The 25,258-nt window shown below is 41.3% G+C and overlaps 2 protein-coding genes across 8 annotated transcripts; one reads left to right on the top strand and one right to left on the bottom strand.

The window, feature by feature from the left end:
• Positions 1–671: 671 nt before the first annotated feature.
• Positions 672–8,418, bottom strand: cops3 (COP9 signalosome subunit 3). 5 transcript variants are annotated; one of them, XR_003842223.1, is made up of 14 exons: positions 8,271–8,418; positions 7,226–7,355; positions 6,128–6,240; positions 4,569–4,618; positions 4,192–4,284; positions 3,816–3,995; positions 3,480–3,620; positions 3,049–3,222; positions 2,711–2,797; positions 2,225–2,338; positions 2,009–2,089; positions 1,403–1,508; positions 1,232–1,285; positions 672–835 (listed from the first exon to the last, which is right to left on the bottom strand). XR_003842223.1 is itself a non-coding variant. In XM_029527444.1 (12 exons), exons 1-12 carry the CDS (start codon positions 8,323–8,325, stop codon positions 1,455–1,457), a joined length of 1,272 nt encoding a protein of 423 aa, XP_029383304.1. In that variant the 5' UTR covers positions 8,326–8,418; the 3' UTR covers positions 1,015–1,454. The 5 variants fall into 5 exon arrangements, 2 of the variants coding, with proteins under 2 accessions (XP_029383304.1, XP_029383305.1); XR_003842221.1 differs by having other exon boundaries at positions 1,232–1,508; XR_003842222.1 differs by lacking the exon at positions 672–835 and having other exon boundaries at positions 1,015–1,285.
• A 1,715-nt stretch (positions 8,419–10,133) lies between these two features.
• Positions 10,134–15,366, top strand: nt5m (5',3'-nucleotidase, mitochondrial). 3 transcript variants are annotated; one of them, XM_029527690.1, is made up of 6 exons: positions 10,139–10,884; positions 11,347–11,447; positions 11,643–11,703; positions 12,155–12,269; positions 12,621–12,793; positions 13,443–15,366. In XM_029527690.1, the coding sequence occupies exons 1-6, from the start codon at positions 10,612–10,614 to the stop codon at positions 13,452–13,454; spliced, it is 735 nt and encodes a 244-aa protein (XP_029383550.1). In that variant the 5' UTR covers positions 10,139–10,611; the 3' UTR covers positions 13,455–15,366. The 3 variants fall into 3 exon arrangements, with proteins under 3 accessions (XP_029383551.1, XP_029383550.1, XP_029383549.1); XM_029527689.1 differs by having other exon boundaries at positions 10,141–10,884; positions 12,621–15,365; XM_029527691.1 differs by lacking the exon at positions 12,155–12,269 and having other exon boundaries at positions 10,134–10,884; positions 12,629–15,366.
• The last annotated feature ends 9,892 nt before the right edge of the window (positions 15,367–25,258 follow it).

A 25,258-nucleotide genomic window follows, 5' to 3' on the forward strand; every position in this document is an offset into this window, starting at 1 on the left:
TTGAAGCGGATGATATGGGGGCATCCCGTGGGACCATAGAGGCGACAGCATCCGTCTATACCGTTGTCCGGGCGATGAAACCCCTTTCGATCCTCCAGCGCAGACCGAGACGGGGCGGCCTGGCTTGCTCGCAGTCCAGCGATTGCTGCGTTTCTGTCTAAGTGGACATGTCCTGCTTGCAGTCAGTCAGAGACAGGCGCAGTGTCAAAAGTTAAGGCTTATTTTAATCTTCAATAGGAGGTCAGATATTATGCATTGGAATTCATAACATCTTACCTATAGTTCTTTGAATTAACATGTTTGCAAGCTAGTTGAAGTTCGTTAGCATTGGAATTTCAACTGCAGTTTACGTCCCATCAACAAATCCCACCTCAAACACAAGTGGACCAATGAGCGACACGAGCTACGCACAATTGGCATGTGCTCACGTCTATGCTACCAACTTTTTCTCGTCGATTTAGTCCCGCGCCTAAGAAGCAGAGCTTGCATGCGTGATTACTACCAGTTTCCTGCGAACTGCTGTTTTAAACTTCCCTTGGTCGTAAAACACGTCTTCATCGATGTCAGTACAACAGTTTCACTGTGACATCGGGAGTGAATAAAATTTTAAATCCACACAAGAATTCATTCCAAACGTAAATAAAGAATGTTTTAACAAAATATCAAGCCCAGAACTATATTCTTAAACAATTTATTATTAACAGATCCACAATGTCAAAGCTCAAGCTCCCAAATAGCATGAAAGTTTGGTTTCATCGGTTGACTTCGCCCCTTGTTTGAACAAGGGGCAAAACGGTTTTCTGTACAATGTTGTAGCGACCTCTAGTGGACCGACCTAAAAAGGAAAAAAAACAAACAAACAAACAAAAAAAAACAAAACAAAAAACAGTAGACCAGATTGTGAACTACTCTTCAGTTGCACCAAGTTTAGTCAAGGGCATGTATATGTGTACAGATTCGCTATCAATGATATCTACATTCCAACCAAAAGCAGTGAAAGGGAAACCATCAGTCTTTACAAATGAAGAATGTGTCAGATTTATTCCTCAGCTATTGATGTTTTGCCTCATATAATGCCCTTGTGTTACAGCAATCATGCACCAGAGCCAAAACAAATCGTGAGATTATTCACACATACGTTTGGAACAAATAAGTCCAGTTTTTATTAATGTGGTTTCTGTTAATGTAGCAGTGGAGCTCCAACCTGAACATTGATAAATAAAACACTCACAAAATTGTAATGTTTTTTCCTTTTCTGTAGGGATCTTTCATTATCTTCAAGACACTGTGAAGAAAGAATAACCAAATTTATCATCAATCCATACAACTAGATATTCCTTAACCAATGTCCTTATCGAATAGAATGTTTGTTTATTTTCCTCTTTAAAAAAATCCAACTCCCCCTAGAGAAATCTGTTGAGTGGCAGCAGCGTTCTCTCCATTTTAAAGGATCCTCAGGAATAACTTGATGTTTTGCTACCAACATCGTCCTCCTGTGATCCCATACTCTGGAGGGGAGAGAGGAGAAAAAAAAAAAAAAAAAAAAAAAAAACACATAATGAACATATAGTCACATATTGAAAATGTTTCCTGTTTAAAGACTGACAACTATAAATAAATCCCTTTAAATGAAGACTTCTTTTCTTTAATTCTTGATAGCCTTTTATCCGCTGTTAGATTGTCCAAGTGGCAATGCTTTTGTAACATCTACTTACCAAAATATGCTTTTTTTTTTTTAAATTACATGTTTTTTGTTTTTTTTGTTTTTTTTTTGTATGTACTGCAATGTATAGCTTTTATTCATTGAAATTCCCTCAAATGATTTACCCACATATAGTGATTTCATTAATCACACTACCAAATATGGATACATCCTTGTACAATAAACTGCAAAAATATAAATTGGACACTGATAAATAAAAAAAAGACAGCATTCACATTTGGATCACTCCCAAATCCCGCCCATACAAAATTGGAAATATTATATGGATGTTAAATATTGTCTCACCTTCTGCACAAACTGTGGGTTTACTGTGATTTCTTGATCCATAGACTTTAGTTTCTCATCCAGCTCTATACATTTCAACATCTGAAATGGGAAAAGTCATGTAGTAGTAGTAGTAGTAGTTTCACCTCAAAAGTAGTTAGCGAAAATAAGACAAAGGCATTACAATATAAGATAGTGGTAAGTGTTGGAAGACAAAAATGAAAAAAACATTTTCACCTCTTGGTCAATTTTGTGGAGCATTGCTGGGTTGTTGTATTTTTCAGGGTTATCATGGAAGCAAACCATACCATCTTTTTGGTTAATGCTAGCGTAGATCTCACCATCTTCAATCTACAGAGAAAGAACAAGAAGGGCAGTAGTGAAATCTGACTGAAAGATACATTTAAAAACCATTACATTTATCTGGAAATTGTTTCGTACAATAAATACATGAAACAAGATATAAAGGTAAAAACATCAAAGCCATCTTTAGATATGAAGCTAATGACAGTGGAATTAGGCAATATTCCCTTCAGAGGTTGAGGTGGGGACTTGTATTACATATCCAACGGACCTTCTTTCTGCTATCCCTCAGTTTACTATTTAAGGGAGCGAAACATTGCACTAGTTATACGTATGTAAAATACATATAGGGCTACTGTACAGATATTTCGATGCAACTGGCTGACTTTTTATTGCTTTCGCCCCTCAAGACCAACTCACCATGTGCAAGACATATTTCTCTGCTTCCTGTGGGCCTGACAGCTGAACTCGACTCGCCATGTCTTGCAGAGACAGTGTCAGGAAGGTCTGCAGAGATGTGTATTTAAACAGAATTAGAACAGAAGAAACACTACCCCTGTGAAACATACAATACATAATGATGTGCTGCATTTGGTTAACTAAAGTCAATCTATTATAGCTGCAACTCATTGATTCCATGCCTTAGTGAGAGAATAACTTTGCTAATATATATATATTTTCTCATGAAGATAATGTGTGTGTAAATATGCAAGTCAAAGGCCAATGCTCATATAACAAACATACATGTAGACACAGACCTTTGTTAACCTCTGGATATTCTTCTTGTAGAGGGAGGAGAGGCACTGCTTGACCAGGCCGATATTGTTGTCTCGTGAAAAGGTCTCATTGTGTTTGTTGACCAGGCTTCGCAGCTCGGCTGGGTTGTTGGTGGTATAAACCTGAGCTAACTCATGGTATGCATTACTCAGGGGCTAATGTTAGTAACAGATACAAAGAAAAGAAGAAAAATACAAAAAGAATAAAAGTTGAGCTGCATGCATACGTAGGTCATAAGAGGCTTTCACAAGTACACACACACACACACACACACACACACACACACACACACACACACACACACACACACACACACACACACACACACACACACACACACACACACACACACACACACACACACACACACACACACACACACACACACACACACACACACACACACACTTACCTTGATGAACCTCCCTACAATCTGTGAAGTGTATTTGGGAAGCTGCTGCACTTTGCCATGGAGAATGAGTGATACCAGGATGTATTTCTTATAGGCTTCCAGCATTATATGGCTCACTGCCATGGCTGGAGTGGTTATTGCCTGACAGAAGAAAATGAGAAACTTGATAATTTTCCAAGGACCGAGAGAAGTAAAGAGAGGGACTCTCTCTTCAAGCAATACACATGCATAGAAGTGACAAATTCCAAGGACACATTTTTAAAATTGCCATTTCTTAACATCACAGTCATCCATAAAACTAAACTAAATCAGACCCAATATCAATTAAGAAAGTACCTGCTCATAAAAATACAGTGCTCTTTCGAAGTTTTTGAGGCCTGTGTAGATCATGCCACCGTAGTAGTAGTAACATAAAAAGTGCTTTGCGTCATAGGCTCCATTCTCCTTACAGATGTCCATCATGTCCAGCTCCAAGAAGGGCAGGACAGGCTTGAAGCACTTTGCTAACAAGCACAGCTGTAGGGAGAAAGATATGTAATCAGACTGGTATCTGTGACACTGGATATGGTTAAACTATGAGGGATGAAGTTAATTAATAGTACTGTGAGATAGCATTTAAATTGTTTGATTAAATGTCTACAAAAAAAAAAAAAAAGTTAAACCATTTTGTGATTACAGACATGGCAATGATGCAGCAGGGTCATTGACTCACCTGACACAGGTCTGCATGAACTGAGGTAAGTTGGTTTGTGTTCATCTGCATTTTGTCTATTGCCTGTTTTAGGACAACGACACCCCGTAATGGCTGCAAAAGGGATAATGAGTTATTCAGCTTTAGCTTAGTTGAGACATCCCAGGTTTAGGCTTGCTCTATTCAATCCATTTAAATATTTAGATAGTCATAGGGAAAGATCGATTAACAGTTTCTGAAATACATAAACCAGTCCTTCTGGAACAATGGTACATGACTGGGTAACATGATAGTTGCATGAATCAGGAGATAAAAATGTGCATTATTCATTAATAAGTAGCCCACAAGATATAAGTTAAACCTTCCATTCAATCCTCAGTCAGAATTAACAGTCTTACCTGTTTCCGCTCTACAAGGGCGTTTGTCAGCTGGTGGCAAAGACCAGCAACTACAATGGAAGAAAAGTGTTGGCTGTTAATAAATTAACAGTTATAGACAGATAAGCAGTTTTATCTGATGGTTATACATTTAGATGACATACTAAACGTATAATTAAATGCAATCTGTCTAATACAAAGTTGCTCATCTATACCATGAAAACATTTTCTACAATTTCTAAGTGTAAGAATGCCACTATTTACATTTATCTGTCAGAAGTATATACAATATATAAATTTTGGTGCAAGTATTAAGAACTACATTCATTGACTAACTGCAAGAGATAATATAAGAAAGTGCAACAAAAAAACACATTAAGTGCTATTTAGGAATGCTGGGGTTTTATTGAGAGGAGGTGCTCTCAAAAGAGTTGAGTTTCAAGACGTTTCTTGAGGACTGAGAGGATTTCCCCTGTTTTGATAGGATTCAGAAGCTTTTTACACTATGTGAGAGCCACAGATGAGAATACCCTGAATGAATACCCCGGAATGCTAAGTCAGAAATAGAATGATTTTTCCGGATATGTATCGAGCAAAGCATGTTCTAAAATGGACATACAATCGCATAACAGTACCCTAGGTGGGAGTCTATATTGCAAATAGGAGGGGGCCTGAACCAAGTCAGGGTTTTTCAGTAGGGAGGAGGTGGACTAAAGAAATTTGCCTTTGCATTGACATAATGGAGAAGTGAAGGAATACCCAGTGTGTAGGCAGCAACTCAACAAAGAGAGGGCTTTGTCAAATGTTGTAGAATATAGATAGCAGGATGCAGAGGTTCACTGTTTCAAAGGCTGCTCAGAGGTCAAGCAAAATAGGGACTTATGATTGATATGCAGCTCTTAGTCCTCAGTCCTTAGGGCTTTTGTCACAGACAGTGCCATTTCTGGGGAAGGCCTGCCCATAAAGCAAACCAATTTGGATCAACGAGAATGTTCAGTGATAAGAATTCCAACTTAAAACCCATTATTTCAGTAGGTCAATATTTCTCCGCTTGAGCAGGGTCAAGTGAAAACTTTTTGAGGGTTAGTTATCTAATGAGGTAATTTGCAGAAATAGAAGGTGGGTTAAACGTAACGATATGATTACAGACCACCAACTCACTATAATTACATTATGCACAATAATTTTCTCTGTATGTTCTCTATATGTAAGTAAAGCACATTGAACTGCCTTTGTGTATGAAATGCGCTATATAAATAAATTTGCCTACACTAATTAAGCACACATACAGCCTTCCACATCCTCATTAACTTGCCATAAACCATAAACTTTGCAACACAATGCAATGTATACTTATTTGTAGTTGATATTGAAAACAGCTTTTTATAGTGCTTGAGAGTGCACAGTGACTAATATTCTCTTATTCACTGTATTAAAATGAATAATGCTCCCTTTTCACATGCAAATGCATTTATTCTGCAGATTATTTTCAGAGTCGAAAGTTGTTCTAAAATAACTGAGATCTGTGCACATAAAACAACTATAAGGAGAAAAAGAACATTTTGTTACTTGAGACTTACAAGTGTCTGTTGCATATCTAATGTGCTCCCCATTGCAGGTACTGATGAAGAGTTGGACTTGGGAGAAGAGCGTCTCAAAGTCAGGGATGTTTGGCATGGAGAACTTCACAAACCTGAACAAATTGTTGGATATCAGAAAAATAAATAAAACTTTCATAAATGTAGAATACCTTTTTTTTTTTTTTTTAAGTAATGTCCGCATGTTGTGTTTCTCCAGGTAATAAACTGTACATGCCTCTGTTAAATCCTAGCCACAGAACAGCTTCGGTGAAAACCTTGAAGTATTATGGTTTTGGATTAAATTGCAAAATAAACTGTAAATACTAAATGCAGCAAAGTTATTTCTTCACAGTGTACACAACAGGATAAAACTATTTTCACATCTTCGGTCGAGGCAGATGGCTGCCCCCCCTGAGCCTGGTTCTGCTCGAGGTTTCTACCTCTTAAAGGAAGTTTTTCCTTGCCACTGTTGCCAAGTGCTTGCTCACTGGGGGATCTGTTGGGTCTCTTTAAATAAATTTATAAAGAGTTTGGTCTAGACCTGCTCTATATGTGAAGTGCCTTGATGTAACTTTGTTATGATTTGGCGCTATACAAATAAATCTGATTTGATTTGACATCTTAAGTGTTCAGCTGTTTCATAATTCATTATTAGACGTACATGCAACAGGTACCCTTTAACTGTTTCATCACCAAATCAAATTTTCTGGGTTACAGACATCAGGTTATATTGTTAAATAAATAATAAGATATCACAATACAGAGAACATTAAAAAAGGAAAATGTCCCCTGTTGAATAGCATGCAAACTACATTTATTTTTATTATTATTATTATTATTATTATTATTATCATCATCATCATCATTTAATCTGTACTGCAATCATTCTGTTTAAATGAAGAAAATTCTTTGAAATAAGATACCAACTTGTGTGTCAGAGAAATGAGAATAGTGAAAAGTAGAGGTGTGTACAGAAAGCCCAGGCTAAGACATAAACTAACACATCAACTTAAGTGAATTCCATAAGAGACTAATAAAGAGTACTTGACTTGAGAAAACCGCAGTGTTGGTGGCAAATCAGGGAAGCAAGCTACTTACAGCACAGCCAGAACACCAAGTGAGTGCTCCTGGATGTCCAAGGCCCCCAGCACCGTGTCCAGGTGGGACAGATTTTTAGCCAGCAGCTCCCCACTCTTATTGATCAACTCACACAGCTGAGTCATTTGGCCTAGGGGCAGAATGGGGCAATGGGGTGGAGGACAGGAAAAAAGCAATTAAATCTCTTTGAAGCTTTCCCAAGCTCATTTGATCACAAGAGGCATATCTCAAAATATTTATATAAGTTCACACCAGAATGAAAACCTTGAAAAACAAAATTTCAGAAATAACAGAAGTAACCCTGCTGTATTTTTCATTGATGCATGCTAAATTTCTACAACACTGGCTTATACTGTGGTATTTTTCAAGACAGAAAAATTGGTAACTGCAATGATTACCAAAATTACTAAACACAAACATTTAAGTAAAGTAATAAAATGCATAAAAGGAGTGGAAGGCATTCCATTCTTTCGAAGTATACTAAGGCATTTTATGTATCGTTTTGGGTAGGCAAATGTTTTGGGGTTTTTCGCCAATATTTTAACCATTTACATAACAAACTGAAGTGGGAATTTGTTTATGAACATCGTTAAGCAGCCGAATGCTTCTATATAAATCGGCCGCTCAAGCGTCCTGTAAAGGCCTTGCAACAGCGGTAACGCAAAGGGGATTGACAGGTGACTTTAGACCAATAATATTTGCCAATTCAGTTTGCCAGCCAATCGTGTGGACCAGGGGCGGGACAGCCGGTAGGTAGCCTGAGAAATTATTTTCTAGATCAAAAACAAAAAGTATGCTTTTGACATTTTGTTTGAAAAGCTTTCCAGTTCATTAGGTATCCATTAAATCATTATGCACTGACGCATTTCTGGCTATACTTTACGGGACTCTCACAGGCAGAGAAAGTAATTTTGGCGGCGTGTTTACATGATAAAGCAAAAAGAGAGCTCACCAGTTTGGCTGCCAAGCTATCGGCAAGGCATTGAATAGCGTATGCTAGCTAAACAGCTAATACTCCCCACTCGAATGATTTTAGATAGCCTACCTTGAGCGGACAGTTGCCGCACATTGTTCACAAATTGCTCCAAGGCTGAAGCCATTATTTCCCGGGTCCAAAGTGGAGGTAATTTGCACTGTTTTTCATTCAAACGTCAGAAACAACTCTGTCCGGACTGAGATAGGGGGCCACACAGGCGCCACTAATGTGAAACTATCGCGAGACCATAAAAGCAGCCCTGACTGCACGATATTTATGAACTGACAGTGGATTCTTAAAGTGCCACGTACGTTATTTGTCGATAGTGTTCACAACACGATTGTCATAATGGTATTTTTATTTGTAAAGGTTAGCCTTTGTACTTATTTTAGTTAAGTTATAAGAGTTAAGGGGTCAACTTTTTTTTTTATTATAGATTGCACGGTCAGTTCTCCTCTTCACAAACAGAAACGCAGGAAGCGGCGTACAATTGATTGTGTTTCGAACAAAGATGTGATGAGACTTAAGATATCTCATCTATCTGAATTTAAGACATCCGACGAATGTAAACTGTATGTCAAAGGTTTCCGGAACTCTTAAAAAAATCGAGATCATCATTACAGAGTTACGTCAAGGTTCTTTACATATCGAGCAGTTAAACCAATTCTTTATAGAATAGAACCCATAATTCACGTCTTCGGTGCAGTTTTATATATGTGTATACGTATTGCTCTTAATTTATTTGTTACAGAATAACACGGATAATTCCGATAATTCCGAAAACCTAAAAAATTGGTTACATATAATATTTTTCAAACACAAGCTTTATACCTCAGACGTTTCAGTCTTGAGGGGTATACGCCTTCGACAACCCCTCTATTTTATTTTTTTTTTTTAGAACTGTACTTGCACTAATTGGTGAGGGTTCGATCTTAACACAGATGTTCCTTATACCACGCTTGCATATTATATATAGTTAATTGAGCCGGAAATGTAATGTCAGTGTACGTCAATGTAAAATGCAGTATGTTGATGCTTGATTCAATGCTCCAGTCAAATCAGTAATTTTAGGAAATACCCTTATCCTGATAGGATTTACAAGTGATGCTTAACATGCCCTGGATGTAACTACTACCTGTGTACTTGTAACTATTTCTTTCTGTAGCCTGTGATTTACTAAAACAATAAAGCATGACTGTACATTAAACCACACAAACGGCAGTAGAGGAGTGAGTTATCATATTAATTGCATCTTTGCTGCGAATAAAACTAGAGCTAATTTGCGGTTTTGTCGCTATATTTAGCGAGTTTACCCATTGAGCCCCTCCAGCGACAAATCTAGAGATATTTCCAGTTCTAATTGGCGATTTTTGGCGACTGTTGAAGACGTTCTTACATAATTCTTCTCAATGAGCAGCAGCTGGAGCCATGGGCCCCGCCCCCGGCCCAAAGCACTAAAACTTTGGGCAGCCCCTGGCTGTAGTCAGATTAGGAGATAATCACTCTTCCGTGAGTATCTTCGCGTGTGTGTAGGGTCCGTCTCTCCTCAACCTTAAACACAACATGCAGACTGGACATCCAGCTCCCTCTGCTGAACTGAGCTCTCAGTTGATTTAAGTTGTTTATTGGATCCATTCACGTTTCTGCTCGTGTGTATCCATCTCAGAAGCTGTGAAACACGCTACAAGTCTGACCGAACTTCTTTCACGGCGGATTTACTAATATGAAAGTGTCGCGGGCCAGCGGTCCATGATACATTATTGTATAAAGCTATAAACTTTGAAAAAAGAAATAGTTGTATAAAAATACATTAGTAAGAATAGTCGTTTTTAAGACGTTTGAGAAATAATTAAACAAACAAATAGCACAAATAAAATGAACCAAATACACTATGCAAATAAGGCAATGACGTCATCCAGCGACTTTTAGGACAGCCAATCGCGACTTTCCATACTGAGGCAGTCGCAACAGTGGCTGTACCATTGTTGTTCCCGCTGCTGAGCCTTTCTCCCTGGCTTGCAACGGGACTGGTTGATCTTCTCCGTTGTAGAATTAAATACTGACAGAGATGCAGTGGGGAGTTGTGGCCAGTTAAAAACAAACGGAACAAACAACTTACAGTTAATTGTAAACATATTACATTCGACTTACCGCTGCTGTACAGCTAGCCTACCAGCTAACATTGGCTACCGACTGTTAGCTAAGCTGCAGCTGACTGACAACGAGCCATTCAATAAAGTTAAACCAGCAGCTAGAACGAAACAGAGCACAAACAAGAGACATTGTTTAAAACAACAGCTTTTCACAGTATCTGGAAATATTTGCACTTCTTCAGTTTACACTTCATTCTTGGACCGGATCAACAATAGGAACGGTTGCCGGTGCCGTAGCAGGCACCGAGGTAACAGCTATGTTCCTGTCAGGCGCTACACGCCTGTTAGAAGGAGGAAGATCTGTGTTTCTTGATACGATGAAGAGAACTTGCTACGATGTTTCGTCTTTCTCTAATTCCGGTAACAGACTGCGGGTTTTAGTTGACATGGACGGAGTCTTGGCGGACTTTGAGGGGGGGTTCTTGAAGAAATACCGAATCAGGTACCCGGAAGAGCCATGCATTACTCTGGATGAAAGGAGAGGCTTTTTAGTGTCATCGCAGTATGGACAGCTGAGGAGTGACCTGTGTGTAAGTGTCCTGTGTTTATATCTAGCTACTGTAAAGTAGCGGAAATATTGTTTGTCTGAGACAGAAACATTCTCCAAGACCTATGTACTTGTGATTCATTGATTGGAACAGTGTATATGCAACAAATACATATTTTGTTGTTTAATATGATTCAGTGCACAAGTGGGCAGAAACTCAGCCTATGCAGACATAGATTTAATAACCACTTGTGTCCTTTGCATCTGGAGTTTGTTCCTCACTCACTGAGCGTTTTTCAAGACTAGATACAGTGCTGATTTTTATGAAAATTCAAATATTGTGTTAGAACAGTAGTGAATCAATGAAAATCTCTAAAAAAAAAAAAGAAAAATGTATTGATGCATTTTATCCCCACATTTCACTGTGGAAGCACTCTCAAAATGTATAGCAAAGATCAGTGGACCCAAGTAAGTGACAAGCTGCATGTGTGTGCTTAAACTCCAGAAAAAAGCCATCAGTATATGGGAGTCCAAAGACTTCTTTATTGAGCTGGAGCCCCTGCCAGGAGGAGTGGAGGCAGTCAAAGACATGGCCAAGATGGATAAGTATGTTCCAAAGATGCAGTTATTATGCTACATCTCTGCTGTTTGCTGAACATTTGCTGCTAATTTAATGAAGCACATGTTCAATGTCTAGTATATAATTGTATGTATTTCATATTGTATTTCATTCTTTGTAGGTAAGTACTAATAATTTAAAAACCTTTTGATTTATAATGTTTCAAAAATGTCTTCTTGCAGCACAGATGTCTTTATTTGTACCAGCCCTATAAATTACTACAAACACTGCCCATATGAGAAGGTAGGCTTTTTGTAATCACTGTATGTTTTATTTGCATTTTCTTTGGCATCATCTCTCTTCCTCCTCCTCTGGTTCCCTCTACCCCCACCCCCCCTCAGATGGCTCCCTCCCTGAGCCTGGTTCTGCCCAACGTTCCTGCCTCTTAAAGATAGCTTTTCTTGCCACTGTCACCAAGTGCTGCTCTTGGAAGCATATGTTAGGTCTCTTTAACAATTCCATAAAAAAATTGGTGTAGACTTGCTCAATGTGTAAAGTGCCTTGATGTAACTTTATTATTTTGCTCTATATAAATTAATTTGAATTGATGTGATTCTGATAATAAACGTAGAAATTTGTATTCTATTTCATTTTTATAATGAAATGTAATCGTGTGTGTGTGTGTGTGTGTGTGTGTGTGTGTGTGTGTGTGTGTGTGTGTGTGTGTGCGCGCGTGCCCGTGCCCCCTGTCCAGTATGCTTGGGTAGAGAAGCATTTGGGCAATGACTTTCTGGAGAAGGTCATCCTGACCAGAGACAAAACATTAATCTCTGGAGACATCCTCATAGATGACAAGCCTGACATTCAAGGTAAGAATTTTCTACATTGTGGTGTCTGTGCAATATATATATATATATATATATATATATATATATGTGTATGTATCCACATTATGGATTGTAAAAATGAATATAGAATGTGATCTGGAAAGACATCAAGGATTGTCTAAGTGCTTTGAACAGACAAGATCTGAGGCACAAGATGTGCTCCCCACAAGGAGGAAGTGGAAAATAGACATTGAAAGATGCAAAACCAAGACAATTATTTACATAAATGTGTGTTTGTGGTGATCTCCTTGACTTATGAAAGCAGTGGCATACACAGATTAATATGTGTGGATGTAAGTTAAAATGTGTGTACTTAACATGTGCCCTGATCAGGCGTGGAGCCCAAACCATCATGGGAGCACATCTTGTTCACTGCCTGCCACAACAAACATCTTCCCATCAGTCCCTTCCAGAGAAGACTCCTTTCTTGGTCGGATGACTGGAGGACCATCTTGGACAGCAAGAGGCAATGCAGGCCTCTTCCACTTGAGAGCTCAGTGACCTGGGTTCCTGATTAGGTGACATTTCTAGGTATATGGGAAATATATTCACCTCAGCATTGGGTGTCAAGGCTTACAGGGGTCGTCTCAGAAGCATTGTCAGAATTCTGAAAGAAGTAAGGTAAATAGAAATCAGTTGTTAGACACAAAGCAAACACTCATCGTACTGCAGTGTGAAATACTAACTCAGTAGGCCACAAGAGGACATTATGAGACTGCACATAGGATAATCTTCAGTTCTAAGTACTGTTCTCCATTAATTTCACATTCTTCTCAAATCAAAGAAAAGGGCACATGTGCAATATATAGAAAGGAAAATGACATACAAACACTGAAATGGTTTTTCAATCTCATTATTTTTAACAAGTACTTTTTGTTACTTCACCACAGCTGTCAGCAATGTAAATGCAAATACACACAAAGAAATATGTTATCGGTTCTGATGAGCTGAGTATGGGTATTGTACACAGTTCAGTATATGGTGCGTTTTTGTTTTAAATTGATTATGCATTTTTATTAATTGCTTATTGAAAAAAAAATTGCAGTTAAAGCCTGAGAACTGCACACATGTATTGCAAAATCATCAGTGGTGTAGAATTTACAAGAATAACAGTCACTAAAAGTTATTGATAAAGTTAATAATAAAGTGACCTGGGTTCCTGATTAGGTGACATTTCTAGGTATATGGGAAATATATTCACCTCAGCATTGGGTGTCAAGGCTTACAGGGGTCGTCTCAGAAGCATTGTCAGAATTCTGAAAGAAGTAAGGTAAATAGAAATCAGTTGTTAGACACAAAGCAAACACTCATCGTACTGCAGTGTGAAATACTAACTCAGTAGGCCACAAGAGGACATTATGAGACTGCACATAGGATAATCTTCAGTTCTAAGTACTGTTCTCCATTAATTTCACATTCTTCTCAAATCAAAGAAAAGGGCACATGTGCAATATATAGAAAGGAAAATGACATACAAACACTGAAATGGTTTTTCAATCTCATTATTTTTAACAAGTACTTTTTGTTACTTCACCACAGCTGTCAGCAATGTAAATGCAAATACACACAAAGAAATATGTTATCGGTTCTGATGAGCTGAGTATGGGTATTGTACACAGTTCAGTATATGGTGCGTTTTTGTTTTAAATTGATTATGCATTTTTATTAATTGCTTATTGAAAAAAAATTGCAGTTAAAGCCTGAGAACTGCACACATGTATTGCAAAATCATCAGTGGTGTAGAATTTACAAGAATAACAGTCACTAAAAGTTATCGATAAAGTTATCAATATCGATACCGATATCGATAAGAATTGTGTTAAATCTTAAGCAACTGCTGAATGTTAAAATTAAAAGCACACATAATAAAATTAGAAAAAGTTTGTAATTACACAGTATATTTCAAAAGCCACAGCAGGGGGGTAAAAGGACAGACAGTGGTGCAATACACAATGATGGAGAATGTATTGCTAAAATGGGCATTAGGTGATTTCTGAATCGCCCTGCAGGGTCTCACCTCCTACAGATGCAAACAAAGGGCCTCAAATACAAAGTAAGTCCAAAGAGCAATACTTTTTTTAAGGTCGTTTTGGTTCGCATAAGATGACGCATTGGTGATTACCAATATCAGCTTGTGAAGCAAAATATACAAACGTGACATCAAAGAGCCACAAAGCAGCAGAAAACATAGTGAACACAAAAACACAATAGATGTTTCCATACAAAAACAAGTGGCAGGGGGAGTAGCGAAGACAGCTCCACTGTTTCGAACTACATATTTCACGGCAAAGAACAACAGGCCATATACAGACTACCAGGAACTTGGGGTGCTCCAACAAGAAAATGGCCTTGACATGGGTATCACTCTTCATTCCAGATATACTGCAAAAACATGATAAATCACAACGCCAACAAAAAGAGGAAGAAAATACTGGACAGCATAATAACTAAAGAGCAGAGGTTTAGCGTTTTAATTGACAAAATTGACATTGACTCTTGCCAGTGATAGGGTTAGGGTTAGAGAGCAAGAGCAAGTGCCATGCAGAGCAGGAGGTCAGGTGTAGCTGTCCGACTACAGCTCCTCATTTTATTGTGTGGCACTGACTAAACCATACACTAGAATTGATCTGTGGGAAATACAGTGAAAAAACGAAACAATGTAAATCATTTAATGTCTTTTTTTAGAGAAACTTCACAGGCAGAGACAATTTACACCGGACAATGAGCTATTCCAATCATGCAACCACAGAGCCACTGAATGGTGCACAACTGGAAGCAATGTCGTATTGCCTGAGCACCGTAATCTATGTCCTTGGTTATTGCTTATAACTGTTCTGTAAAAGAAAAAGAAACTTCATACACAGTCTGTAATCATGCAATTCTGATTTTCCACAGCCAGTCAAGACATGCATGAAAATGTTCTTTTCTTGGTTCATTTGTTTGTGTGTTCTGTGATGTTGTGAGTAAATAATTACCATTTAATTTTACTGTGTTTTTACAGTGGAGAAGATAACCCATGTCCACTGAATTAACCATAGCGAATAGAGATAAACCATACTTATCAAAACGATACATTTCTTTGTTTTATATGTGACTTTAAACTTGGGTGAATGAAAAGCATGGCTTCAAATCCAAACACCGCCCTCATTATGCCCTGAAGCTAGAGGCAGAAATTCGATTGGACCAAATTCACGCAGATAACCAGACCACGCCCATTGGTTGACCCCCAAATCAAAGTAGTCAAAATGAAATTTTATGGAGTCGTTAAGTTGTGGAGATCTTGGGAAGTTATGAAGAGCAGAGCTTCACCAGGAGACCCGATGGAGCAACAGCAACAAAAAAAGAAACTCAGAAATCAGAACTCAGCCGCTAAACTCCAAGGGCAAAGTTTCAACTAGAAGCCAAGGCTGCTTGTGACCGGAACAAGTTTGGATGCACTTCACTCTGCCTCCAGCGTCTCGAGTTGCCGTGGTAACCAGGGCCGCTTGTGCTGCACGCGCCGCTCCAGTCTGTTTGCATCAGAAAAGAAAATAATTCGGACATTAACTTAATAACCAAGCCAATTGCACGAAAGACAACACTGCTGCTGAAGAGAAACAAGCCAGACTGACAGCCACTTCAGCAGGAACCAGTCTAGCTTGAGAGGTCACGATGAAGCCAACCCACAGTATATGGAGGACTCCTGTTGTGTTTTCGGCTTTGGGAAGGCAAAAAACACGACTCCCCCAGCCAAACTCTTGGGGTACCTACTGTCAGACTTACATACGCCATAGGCACATCGCTTCACCACTTTCCTTTTTGGAGATCTGCAGATCCGACAGACCTTGTTTACACAGTAAATTTACATGAGAGAGAGTGGAGCTAAGTAGCAGTAAAAGTTATAAATCAGCGGAAGAAGTGTCGGGTTCATTTAAAAATAAATATTCAGCATCATAAGCCCGAGTAGTCTTTGTGTTGCTTTCCACGGCCGTGGGACGGACTCAGGTAATTGAACCTGGAGGAGACGTGACTCCTTCAGCCCTGGAAGATAGCAGCGCCTTTCCCTATGCTTTTGACCACAGTTAGCGAGCGAAATAGGAAAGTTCAACACTGGCGACCACGAAGGGAGTTTCATATCTGAACACAACGGCAGTGGTGAGCATTAAACAGTGAAGTGGACATGGACAGTAATTGCTAACTAGAAAATTCCAAGAAATTTTGAAGTGCCACGGCGTCCCCTCGCCCGTCGTCCCCTCGCCCGTCGCCCCTCGCCTGGAAGAGAAACCCGCGTACCGTCCATCTTTCCAAAGCCTTCCTGATGAAATTTCCGTTCGGAGAACCGATTGACCTTGATTCAGTGAGTGTGTCTGTATATCTGTCTCTTTGTATGTTTGTGTATATGTGTGAGTGCATCTGTATATCTGTCTCTGTGTATGTCTGTGTAAATGTGTGAGTGCGTCTGTATATACGACTCTATTTGTGTCTGTGTATATGTGTGAGTGCGTGTCTCTGTGTGTGTCTGTGTATATGTGTGAGTGCGTCTGTATATATGTTTCTGTGTCTGTCTGTGTATATGTGTGAGTGCGTGTCTCGTTGTGTGTCTGTGTATATGTGTGAGTGCGTCTGTATATCTGTCTCTGTGTGTATGTCTGTGTACATGTGTGAGCGTGTGTCTATATCTCTCTATTTCTGTCTGTGTATATGTGTGAGTGTGTGTCTCGTTGTGTGTCTGTGTATATGTGTGACTGCGTCTGTACATCTGTCTCTGTGTGTATGTCTGTGTATATGTGTGAGCGTGTGTCTATATCTCTCTATTTCACATCCAGAAGTTTGCAGATGACACAGTTATCATGGGGTGTATTAGGGATGATAGAGAAGAAGAGTACAGGAGTCTGGTGAATGACTTTGTTGTCTGGAGCCAAAGGAACCACCTGCACCTCAACACCTCAAAGACTAAAGAGCTAGTCATGGACTTTGGGAAGTCCAGACCGTGTCCACGTCCAGTGCTGGTCAGGGGTGATGAGGTGGAGGTTGTAGGTAACTACAAATACCTTGGGGTTTGGCTGGATAACAAGCTGGACTGGTCATGTAACTCAGAACACCTGTACAAGAGGGGCCAGTGTAGACTGTACTTCCTGAGGAGACTGCGATCTTTTAACATCTGCAGGAAACTGCTGCAGATGTTTTACCAGTCTGTGGTTGCCAGTGCCCTCTTCTATGCTGTGGTGTGTTGGGGTGGCAGTACATCCACAAAGCACTCAAACAGGTTGGACAAGCTGATCAGGCGAGCTAGCTCTGTGGTTGGCACAAAGCTGGACTCTCTGGTGACAGTTGCAGAGAGGAGATCCAGAAACAAACTGCTGGCTATTATGGACAACGCCAGTCACCCTCTGCAGCCTGTCATCAGTGCACAGAAAAGCCTGTTGAGTGACAGACTGCTTCTCCCCAGGTGCAGAACCAACAGATTCAAAGACTCCTTTGTCCCCCGAGCAATAAAACTGTATAACTCTGCACTAGGTGGGAGGGGGAGGAGTAGCAGGAAGAAAGAGGGATTGGAGAAGATGGGACACTAAAAAAAAAAACTGAATATTTATGGTTGTACATTTGTTGTTTATATATTTCAAACTGTGTGCTTTCTTTTACTGTTCTTGTCGGTGCTGTACCTGCTGGAACAACAATTTCCCTGACGGAGACCTCCCAAGGGATTAATAAAGTCTATCTTATCTTATCTTATCTTATCTTATCTTATCTTTCTGTCTGTGTATATGTGTGATTGTGTCTCTGTGTGTGTCTGTTTATATGTGTGAGTGCTCAAGGTCAGAGGTCAAGGTCTTCTGAGCCGTTTAAACTTTGAACGGCGTTTCTGTGACAAAGTATGACGAAGCAGTGAGGCTCCAAAGTGAGGTGGGTTTAATCTACAGCAACAGCTGCACACAGACCTGAGCTGAGGGACCTGCGGTTGCCACGGTGATTTGAGAATTCAGTCTGGTCAGAGCTCAGACTCCCTCCAAAACTCTCCGAAAATTGGCTTTTGACCACCTCCCGAACTACTTCGAATTGCGAGCAAACCGTAGCTCCGGTCCGAAAATCAAAAACACCGTGAGAGACAGAAGAGTCTGGGGATTCCAGCAGTCTTTATTTGATTTGAAAAGTCCTTAAAATGAGCGTGTAGGGACAGTGCGAAGTCAGAGTGAAATTGTTTTTAGTGAAACCTTGATTTGCATTGCAGTCAATTGGGGCAAAAGCAGGTGTTGCTGGCGCTCTGAGCACTCCTGTGTAAATTTGGTGAGGAGTAGAGCTCTCAAACCTAGATTTTCTGAATCCCAAGACCTGTGTCTACGTTTTGCCAAAAAATCATTTGTCTCCCTTTCACGGTTTGGCCGTGAGCTCGAGTTAAACATGAAAATGTCGGTTACTTTTTCACAGTGCTCTCACTCTACTTAACGAGCGGCTCCACTCTAACTTTGAGGAAAAAGTGATTCGGACTGCTCCTTTGAGAGGTCGTAGTTCGAAAACCGTACCATTTAGGAGACAAAGGTTTGATATTCTGGAAAGAGCATAGGATTTCCTCCGTTTTAAAGCTAGAATGACATTTCTAGGTGCACGTATGACTGAGCTACGCGACTGAGAAAATAGGTGAAATTTTGAGGCGATTTTTCGTCGGCTCCCATGCATTCTCTATGGAAAATTTCGGCTGGTTTTTTGGGAATAACTTTGGGAAAAATGGGAATATCGACTACCCAGAACTTAGCACACTTGTCCCGATCGAGCTGCACGTTTTGATATATATATTGTTGGGCTCCGTCCAGTGGTACGACCCGCATTAGCTGCCGAAAATGTGACGGAATAATAATAATAAGTATGGACAATATTAAGTAGTGCCTCGTGCTATGCACAGAGGCCACTTACTTCTACTGTGTAGAAGTAGTGGCCCCTGTGCTTATAGCCCGTGGCACTAAAATAATAAGTATGGACAATATTAAGTAGTGCCTCGTGCTATGCACAGAGGCCACTTACTTCTACTGTGTAGAAGTAGTGGCCCCTGTGCTTATAGCCCGTGGCACTAAACTAATTGCAAGTTTACCGGGCTTAGATGCTAAGTAAAATGGCGACCGCCAGCCGACCTCTGGCCAACGCTAATACAAGTTAACCTTTGAGGGAATATAACCAGCTACTCCAACCCTTTCATGATGCTGACCACAGATAAACAGCAACAGCAGCAGGACTACATGAGTGGAGGGCAACATGTATGCTGTCGGAGTGAACTGAATGAACGGTATGGAAACATGAACCCTTTTCTTTGCAAAGAGGAGCTATCTGAAATGAGGCATGGGGGTATAAAAGCACTGCATGAGCCCAAGTTTTCAAGCACAAACCCCTTTGTCAATAAAAACTGTTGCTTCAATGACTGTAATGCACAAAATAAAGCTCCATGCCATAAAGGGTGTAACCACCAAGCACAGACCCAGCCATTAAAGCTGCAGCATGCAGCTACAAACCCCTTCTCCTCTGCACACATGGGAAGTTTCATCCAGAGCTCACCAGTCCCACATCACCCCCAATGCCCTGGGCCAGGAACCCCCTGCTGTAGCTCATTACTGGACAGTTGCTGTGAGTACTCACCTGAGCAAAAACCTGGTCAAACTGTGCCATTAAAGAGCCTCTTCCCTCAATCTGTGTGGCCTAAATCACATGAATGCCCTACCCACCAGGCCCAGTACCAGGCTTCGTCGGAAAGTGAGGATGACTGTGATCACAGAGAAAGAGTCCCGATTTTGTGCCCTGGTCAATATGATGCCACCGCTCCATGGAAAGAGTTCCTGCACAGGTTTGAAAGTTGTGTTGAAGCTAATTGCTGGTTGGAAAAGACTAAGGTCATCCAGTTAAAGTTCTGCCTGGTGGGTGCAGCAGGAGCAATCGTCTTCAGAAATCACCGCTCTGCACAGTGGGATTACTGCCGCATGGTGGATGAGTTGGAGAGCGCATATGGTCCCTCTTCAGAGCATGCAGTCGCATTAGCTGTTGAACTAAGGCAGCAGATTAGTAAACCAGGTGAGGCTCCTCATGTGCTGAGGGATGACATTTATGGGAAAGTGTCAGTGGCCTATAGCAACAGAAGTGATACTGAACAGGAGCCATAGGGGTCAAAGTTTTCACTAGTGCTGTAGGGGATGCAGAAATGGTAAAAAAAACTGTTAGAAAAACGGCCTAAGACACTAGCCCAAGCCTATGACATAGCACATCGTCATGAGTCCACCAAGTGGGCAGCATCATATGTTGTTGGCTTCATGCAATCAGGGGCACACAACATGAACGAAAGGAGGACCCGCACAGCTGTCATCAAGGAAGGTACAGAGGAAGAGTGTCCAGAGGCTTGTTGCCCCACAAGCAGTTAAGTGGGAGCCCCGGCCTCTTAACCCCAGCTCACACCTCTGACCAACCTCCCCTGATTCGAGATATAAGCCAGATTAAGGGGGAAGCCGTAAAAGCATAAACTGGGAGGAGATTCGCTGTCACAACTGCTCAGGCCTGGGTCACCTGAAATTGCCCCTTACCAAAGAACTCTAACAAATTCTCAAGTCTCAGTGGCTTCACCTAAATCCCCAAACCCCGCTGTGCTTCACCTTAAGACACCAACTCAAGTGATGAGCATTCACACTAGGGTACTCAACCTGGACGTGTGCTGTGTTGGACAGTGCGGCTCAAAAGAGTGTGTTGCCACTGTGTTATTACATTGCATTTCACCCAGCTCAGCAGCCTCCAGCCTTCAATCACAAAGACACTGCTTGGTATCAGGCCGGGTGATGGCTTATGCTCGGTGAGCATGCACGTCCTAGTGGCTGATGTAGCTACCCATGAGGCTCTCCTTGGCCATCCAGCAAGTTAGGAGTAAGTTAAATGGGAGGTAATGCTGAACCCCACTAGAGGTTTTGTTGAAAAACACAAACTGTTAGTCACCTGCGTCCTGGTGAACGCTCAACCCTCCAAGGCAGTGCCCCTCTGCCTCTTTAACCCTGGAAACGCTGCTATCACTATCAGGAAGGGAGCAATTGCAGGGTTTCTCCATCCTACTGCAGGCGTCCAGCCTGCAGCAACCCCAGCCCAAAATGAGCAGCCTGTCAGTGGTAACCCTGCTGTCGCCCCTCACCTCCAAGAGCTCCACTGATCTAAAACCAGGAGAGCACCACCAGCTAGCCCAGCTCCTGCACACCTCTGAGAGCGTCTTCTCCACCAGCCCCAATGGCCGCACTGGCCTAGTACAGCATGACATTGCAACCTGGCCAGGAACTCCAGTTAAGCAGCCCCTATGCCGGATGGCAGCTGAAAAACAACAAAGCGCTGATCAGCAAATTCAGGAAGGCCTGGAGGCAGGGGTTGCCACCACAGTCACAGCAGCTGGACACCCCCCATAGTGATGGTGCGCAAGAAGGATGGGATGTACTGTCTCTGTATAGACTATGGGGCCCGAAACGACACTACCATCAATGACGCATACCCACTGCATCCAAGACACGCTTGACACCCACTCCACTGCCAAATGGTTCAGTATCCTGGACCTTGTCTCTGGTTACTGGCAGGTCGAGCTGACCCCCAGGGCCCGCAAAGCAGCTGCTTTCTGATATAATTTTGGATACTGATGCAAGTGATGCAGGCATTGACGTAGTGCTCTCACAAATCCAACAAGGTGAAGAGCGTGTGCTGGCCTATGGTAGTCGCAAGTTGTCAAAAGCCAAGCAGAATTACTGCCCCATACGGTGTGAACTGCTCGCTGTAGTGGAATTCACAAGACATTTTCGGCAGTACCTCCTTGGGCGGCCCTTTATCGTACGCACAGACCACAGCAGCCTGTGGTGGCTCACAAAACTCAAAGAGCCTGAAGGACAGCTCGCTAGGTGGCTGGAGAGGCTAGCCGAGTACGACTTGGAAATTGTCCATCGCCCTGGCCGGTTGCATACCAATGCTGATAGTCTTTCTAGGAAACAATGCCGCCAGTACTGTTCATGTAAACTCCCGCACCCCTCTCTTCACACAGAGAACACCAGTCATCAAGCTGTGCAGTGTGACTTAGACGCTGACATAATCCATGTAATGTTGAGCCCAGTCCCTGCTAGCATGGACAGTATGGAGCTCGCTGAAAGAACCTACCGCGCCAAGACAAACAACTCTGGGCTGTTCAGTGGCTGGTCTCCGGGGGACCTGCAGCAGGCCCAGAATGCTGATCCAGATATTGCACCTATCAGAGCGTGGATAGAGGTCTGTGAAGAACGACCACCGAACTTGGCGGATTCGAGAGTCAAGCTGACCAGAGCCAGCAACGCCTTCAGCCTAATGTGTTCCAGCAACACCACCTACCACTTAAAAGTACTGGGAGCTTCTCTGTTTGTGAAAAAAGCCAGTTGGCCCCCACATTATGTTTAGGACACACGGTCTTAACAAAGAGCAACAGTCTCTACCCTTTGGTCCGGGTGAACGTGAAAACTTATTCCATCCCGGAGAATACTTGAATATGTAACCTAGAGAATCTATTTCTGTGGACCAAATACGTTGTTTTGGCTATGGTGCACCACACAGTTTTCACAGGTAGAAGAGACTTGTCTCCTTTCAATTTTATCCACAACGACGTGGAATACCCGGCCCTGTGTCGCAACGGGAGACAGATTCTGGCCAAAGCTTTTCAACCTCAATTTAACCGAGGTGTGTCCGTCAGAGAGTTTTACATGTTTATCACCACATGAAGACACTTGAAAGCTTTACCTCTGAGCATCAACAGGGTAGAATTTGAGCAGGGCTACTCTCTGTTTGTCTCTAACCTCAATGCCGCTGAAGACGCCAACGCCTACTCCTCAAATGGAAATTTAAGGCTGGAAATGAGATTCAGGGTGCCGTTACCTCATACCACCACCCTGATCGTTTACACTTGCTACAAATCCATTTTGGAAATCAACTCCAAATGACAAGTACTGGTGGACTACTACTAAAGGCACACACACACTTAAAAATGAATAACCTTCAACTGGAAAGTCTCCTGCATCGTTTACTGGGAAATGTTTTCTGCTGAGTTTGGGCCTCGGACCAGTTGTCTTTACTGACGTCATCTTTCACGCTTCTGGCCTACATGATTGTGACCACGCATTCAGGACACGAGCCCGGAGAACACTGGCTGGCTCTTACTCTGGAAGAAGACGGAAGAGGGACTTTTTTCGACTCTTTTGGATTGCATCCCAATTTTATATCCTACCCTAAATAAATTTTAACATTTTTAGAAAAACATTGCAAAACCGTGTTATATCACAGCAGACAGCTGCAAGACTGCAAGACTCTCACCACACTGTCTGTTTTTTACAAATGTTTGAAGAATGTTACAAGTTGGATAAGAGATAGAAAGATGTACACAAAAAAAAAAAAAAAAACGGTCTCAAGCATGCTTTTTTTTTCATCTATAAACTTAATTGTTTAGCAAGAAAATTTTTACCACAGAGGTTTCTCCCTCTTCTTTTTATACCCCCCCCCCCACCGAGGGTGTTTCTTCATCATCATCATCTCTTCTCTCTTCGGGGGGCGTGCTCCATCGCGGGGATAGGATGTTTTTGTCTGCCAGCAGTCTGATAATTTTCTTCCGGCTTTTGAGTTTTTTATATTGACAAGCGTTCAAGCATTTTACTTTTTTAAAATATATAATGATTTCACTTCGTTTTGCTGAGACAATGTATTGATTTGCAATTTATTCCGTGGGTTTTTAAACAGCATCAGGTAATTACTGTTTAAACGACTTAATTTACCTTTGTAAAATACATTTTGGGTCAGCAGCATCACATTCATATTTTTATGGTATCTGTATTGTGTGAAAATTCTTACCACTTCCAGATGATTCGCTGCTTGTAATAACACGTCATCTAATATAATGAGATGGCTTTGGAGAGGGGGAAATAATTAAACGTCTTCAAAAGAATCCAGCAGTCCCTCGACAAATTTAATATTTTTATTTTTATTTTGCAGTTCGTCATACATGCTTTGAAAAGAAGTATAATTCCATACAATAGTCTCAGGTACACGTTTCATAACATGATGACAATTTTCTAATACATTTTTTACAAAAAAAGTTTTTCCACATCCGCTGGGTCCCACAATCTGGCATGAAAAAGGTAAGACCAATCATGGATCAAAATCAATTTCTTCAACAAGGTGTGAGAATTTTTAAAAACCAAAAGGTAAAGTAGGCAGCAACCTAAGAGAAATCCCCTTTTATCCCTTACAATATTCTGTTGAGGGGTTTCAATGAACACCTACCTCTCCTTCTCCTCCTCATCCTCATCCCCTCTCTCAGCACGCTGTCTCACATAGCCCTCCACCAACCGCTTGACACTGTCAAAGTTGACTCTTTGTCAGCTGTCGTGCATCTGCGTAATACCTTTGACCTTAAGGACCGCTTTTTTCTTGTTTCTGGTCTGATAACCATAACTTTTAGGACTGGCGGCCGCAATGTCTTGTATGCTGTCGCCGTCTGATTCATCCATCAAATCTCCCAGGTAATTATCCAGAGGCAGCATGTTTTGTCCCTTTCTAGTGGCGTAAATGAGGCTGGCTGTGTCAAAGTAAAGAACAAAGCAAATAACTGTACAATTTTAAACGACAGTAGCCCGTGGTGAAAGCTGGCACAAACACGTCTACAGTGTTGGGAGGGGCAATGTAGCGATCTCCGTGCACCCACTGCATCAGAGCCACTCTGTTGTTGATAATGTATTTCACCTTGTGTTTCTCTGAAAACATAAAAGAGAAAAACTCTTTGGGTTCTGTGATGAGTGCTGTCTGACAGAGGTTATTTCTCTGAGCAAACTTTCCCCAGAAGCTGTTGAGACACAATTTAGAGATTTGTCTTTTTGCCAGATTCTGATTAATTTTGAGAGGCGTCCAGCAAAATGCCCTGATGAGTCTGGTAGTCCCTGACGTATCTTTCCCTGCTCTCCTCGTCTACGGCCTCGGGAGGGTAGCCT

Source organism: Echeneis naucrates, chromosome 19 (assembly GCF_900963305.1).
Source record: "Echeneis naucrates chromosome 19, fEcheNa1.1, whole genome shotgun sequence".
In the NCBI taxonomy this organism is placed as follows: Eukaryota; Metazoa; Chordata; class Actinopteri; order Carangiformes; family Echeneidae; genus Echeneis; species Echeneis naucrates.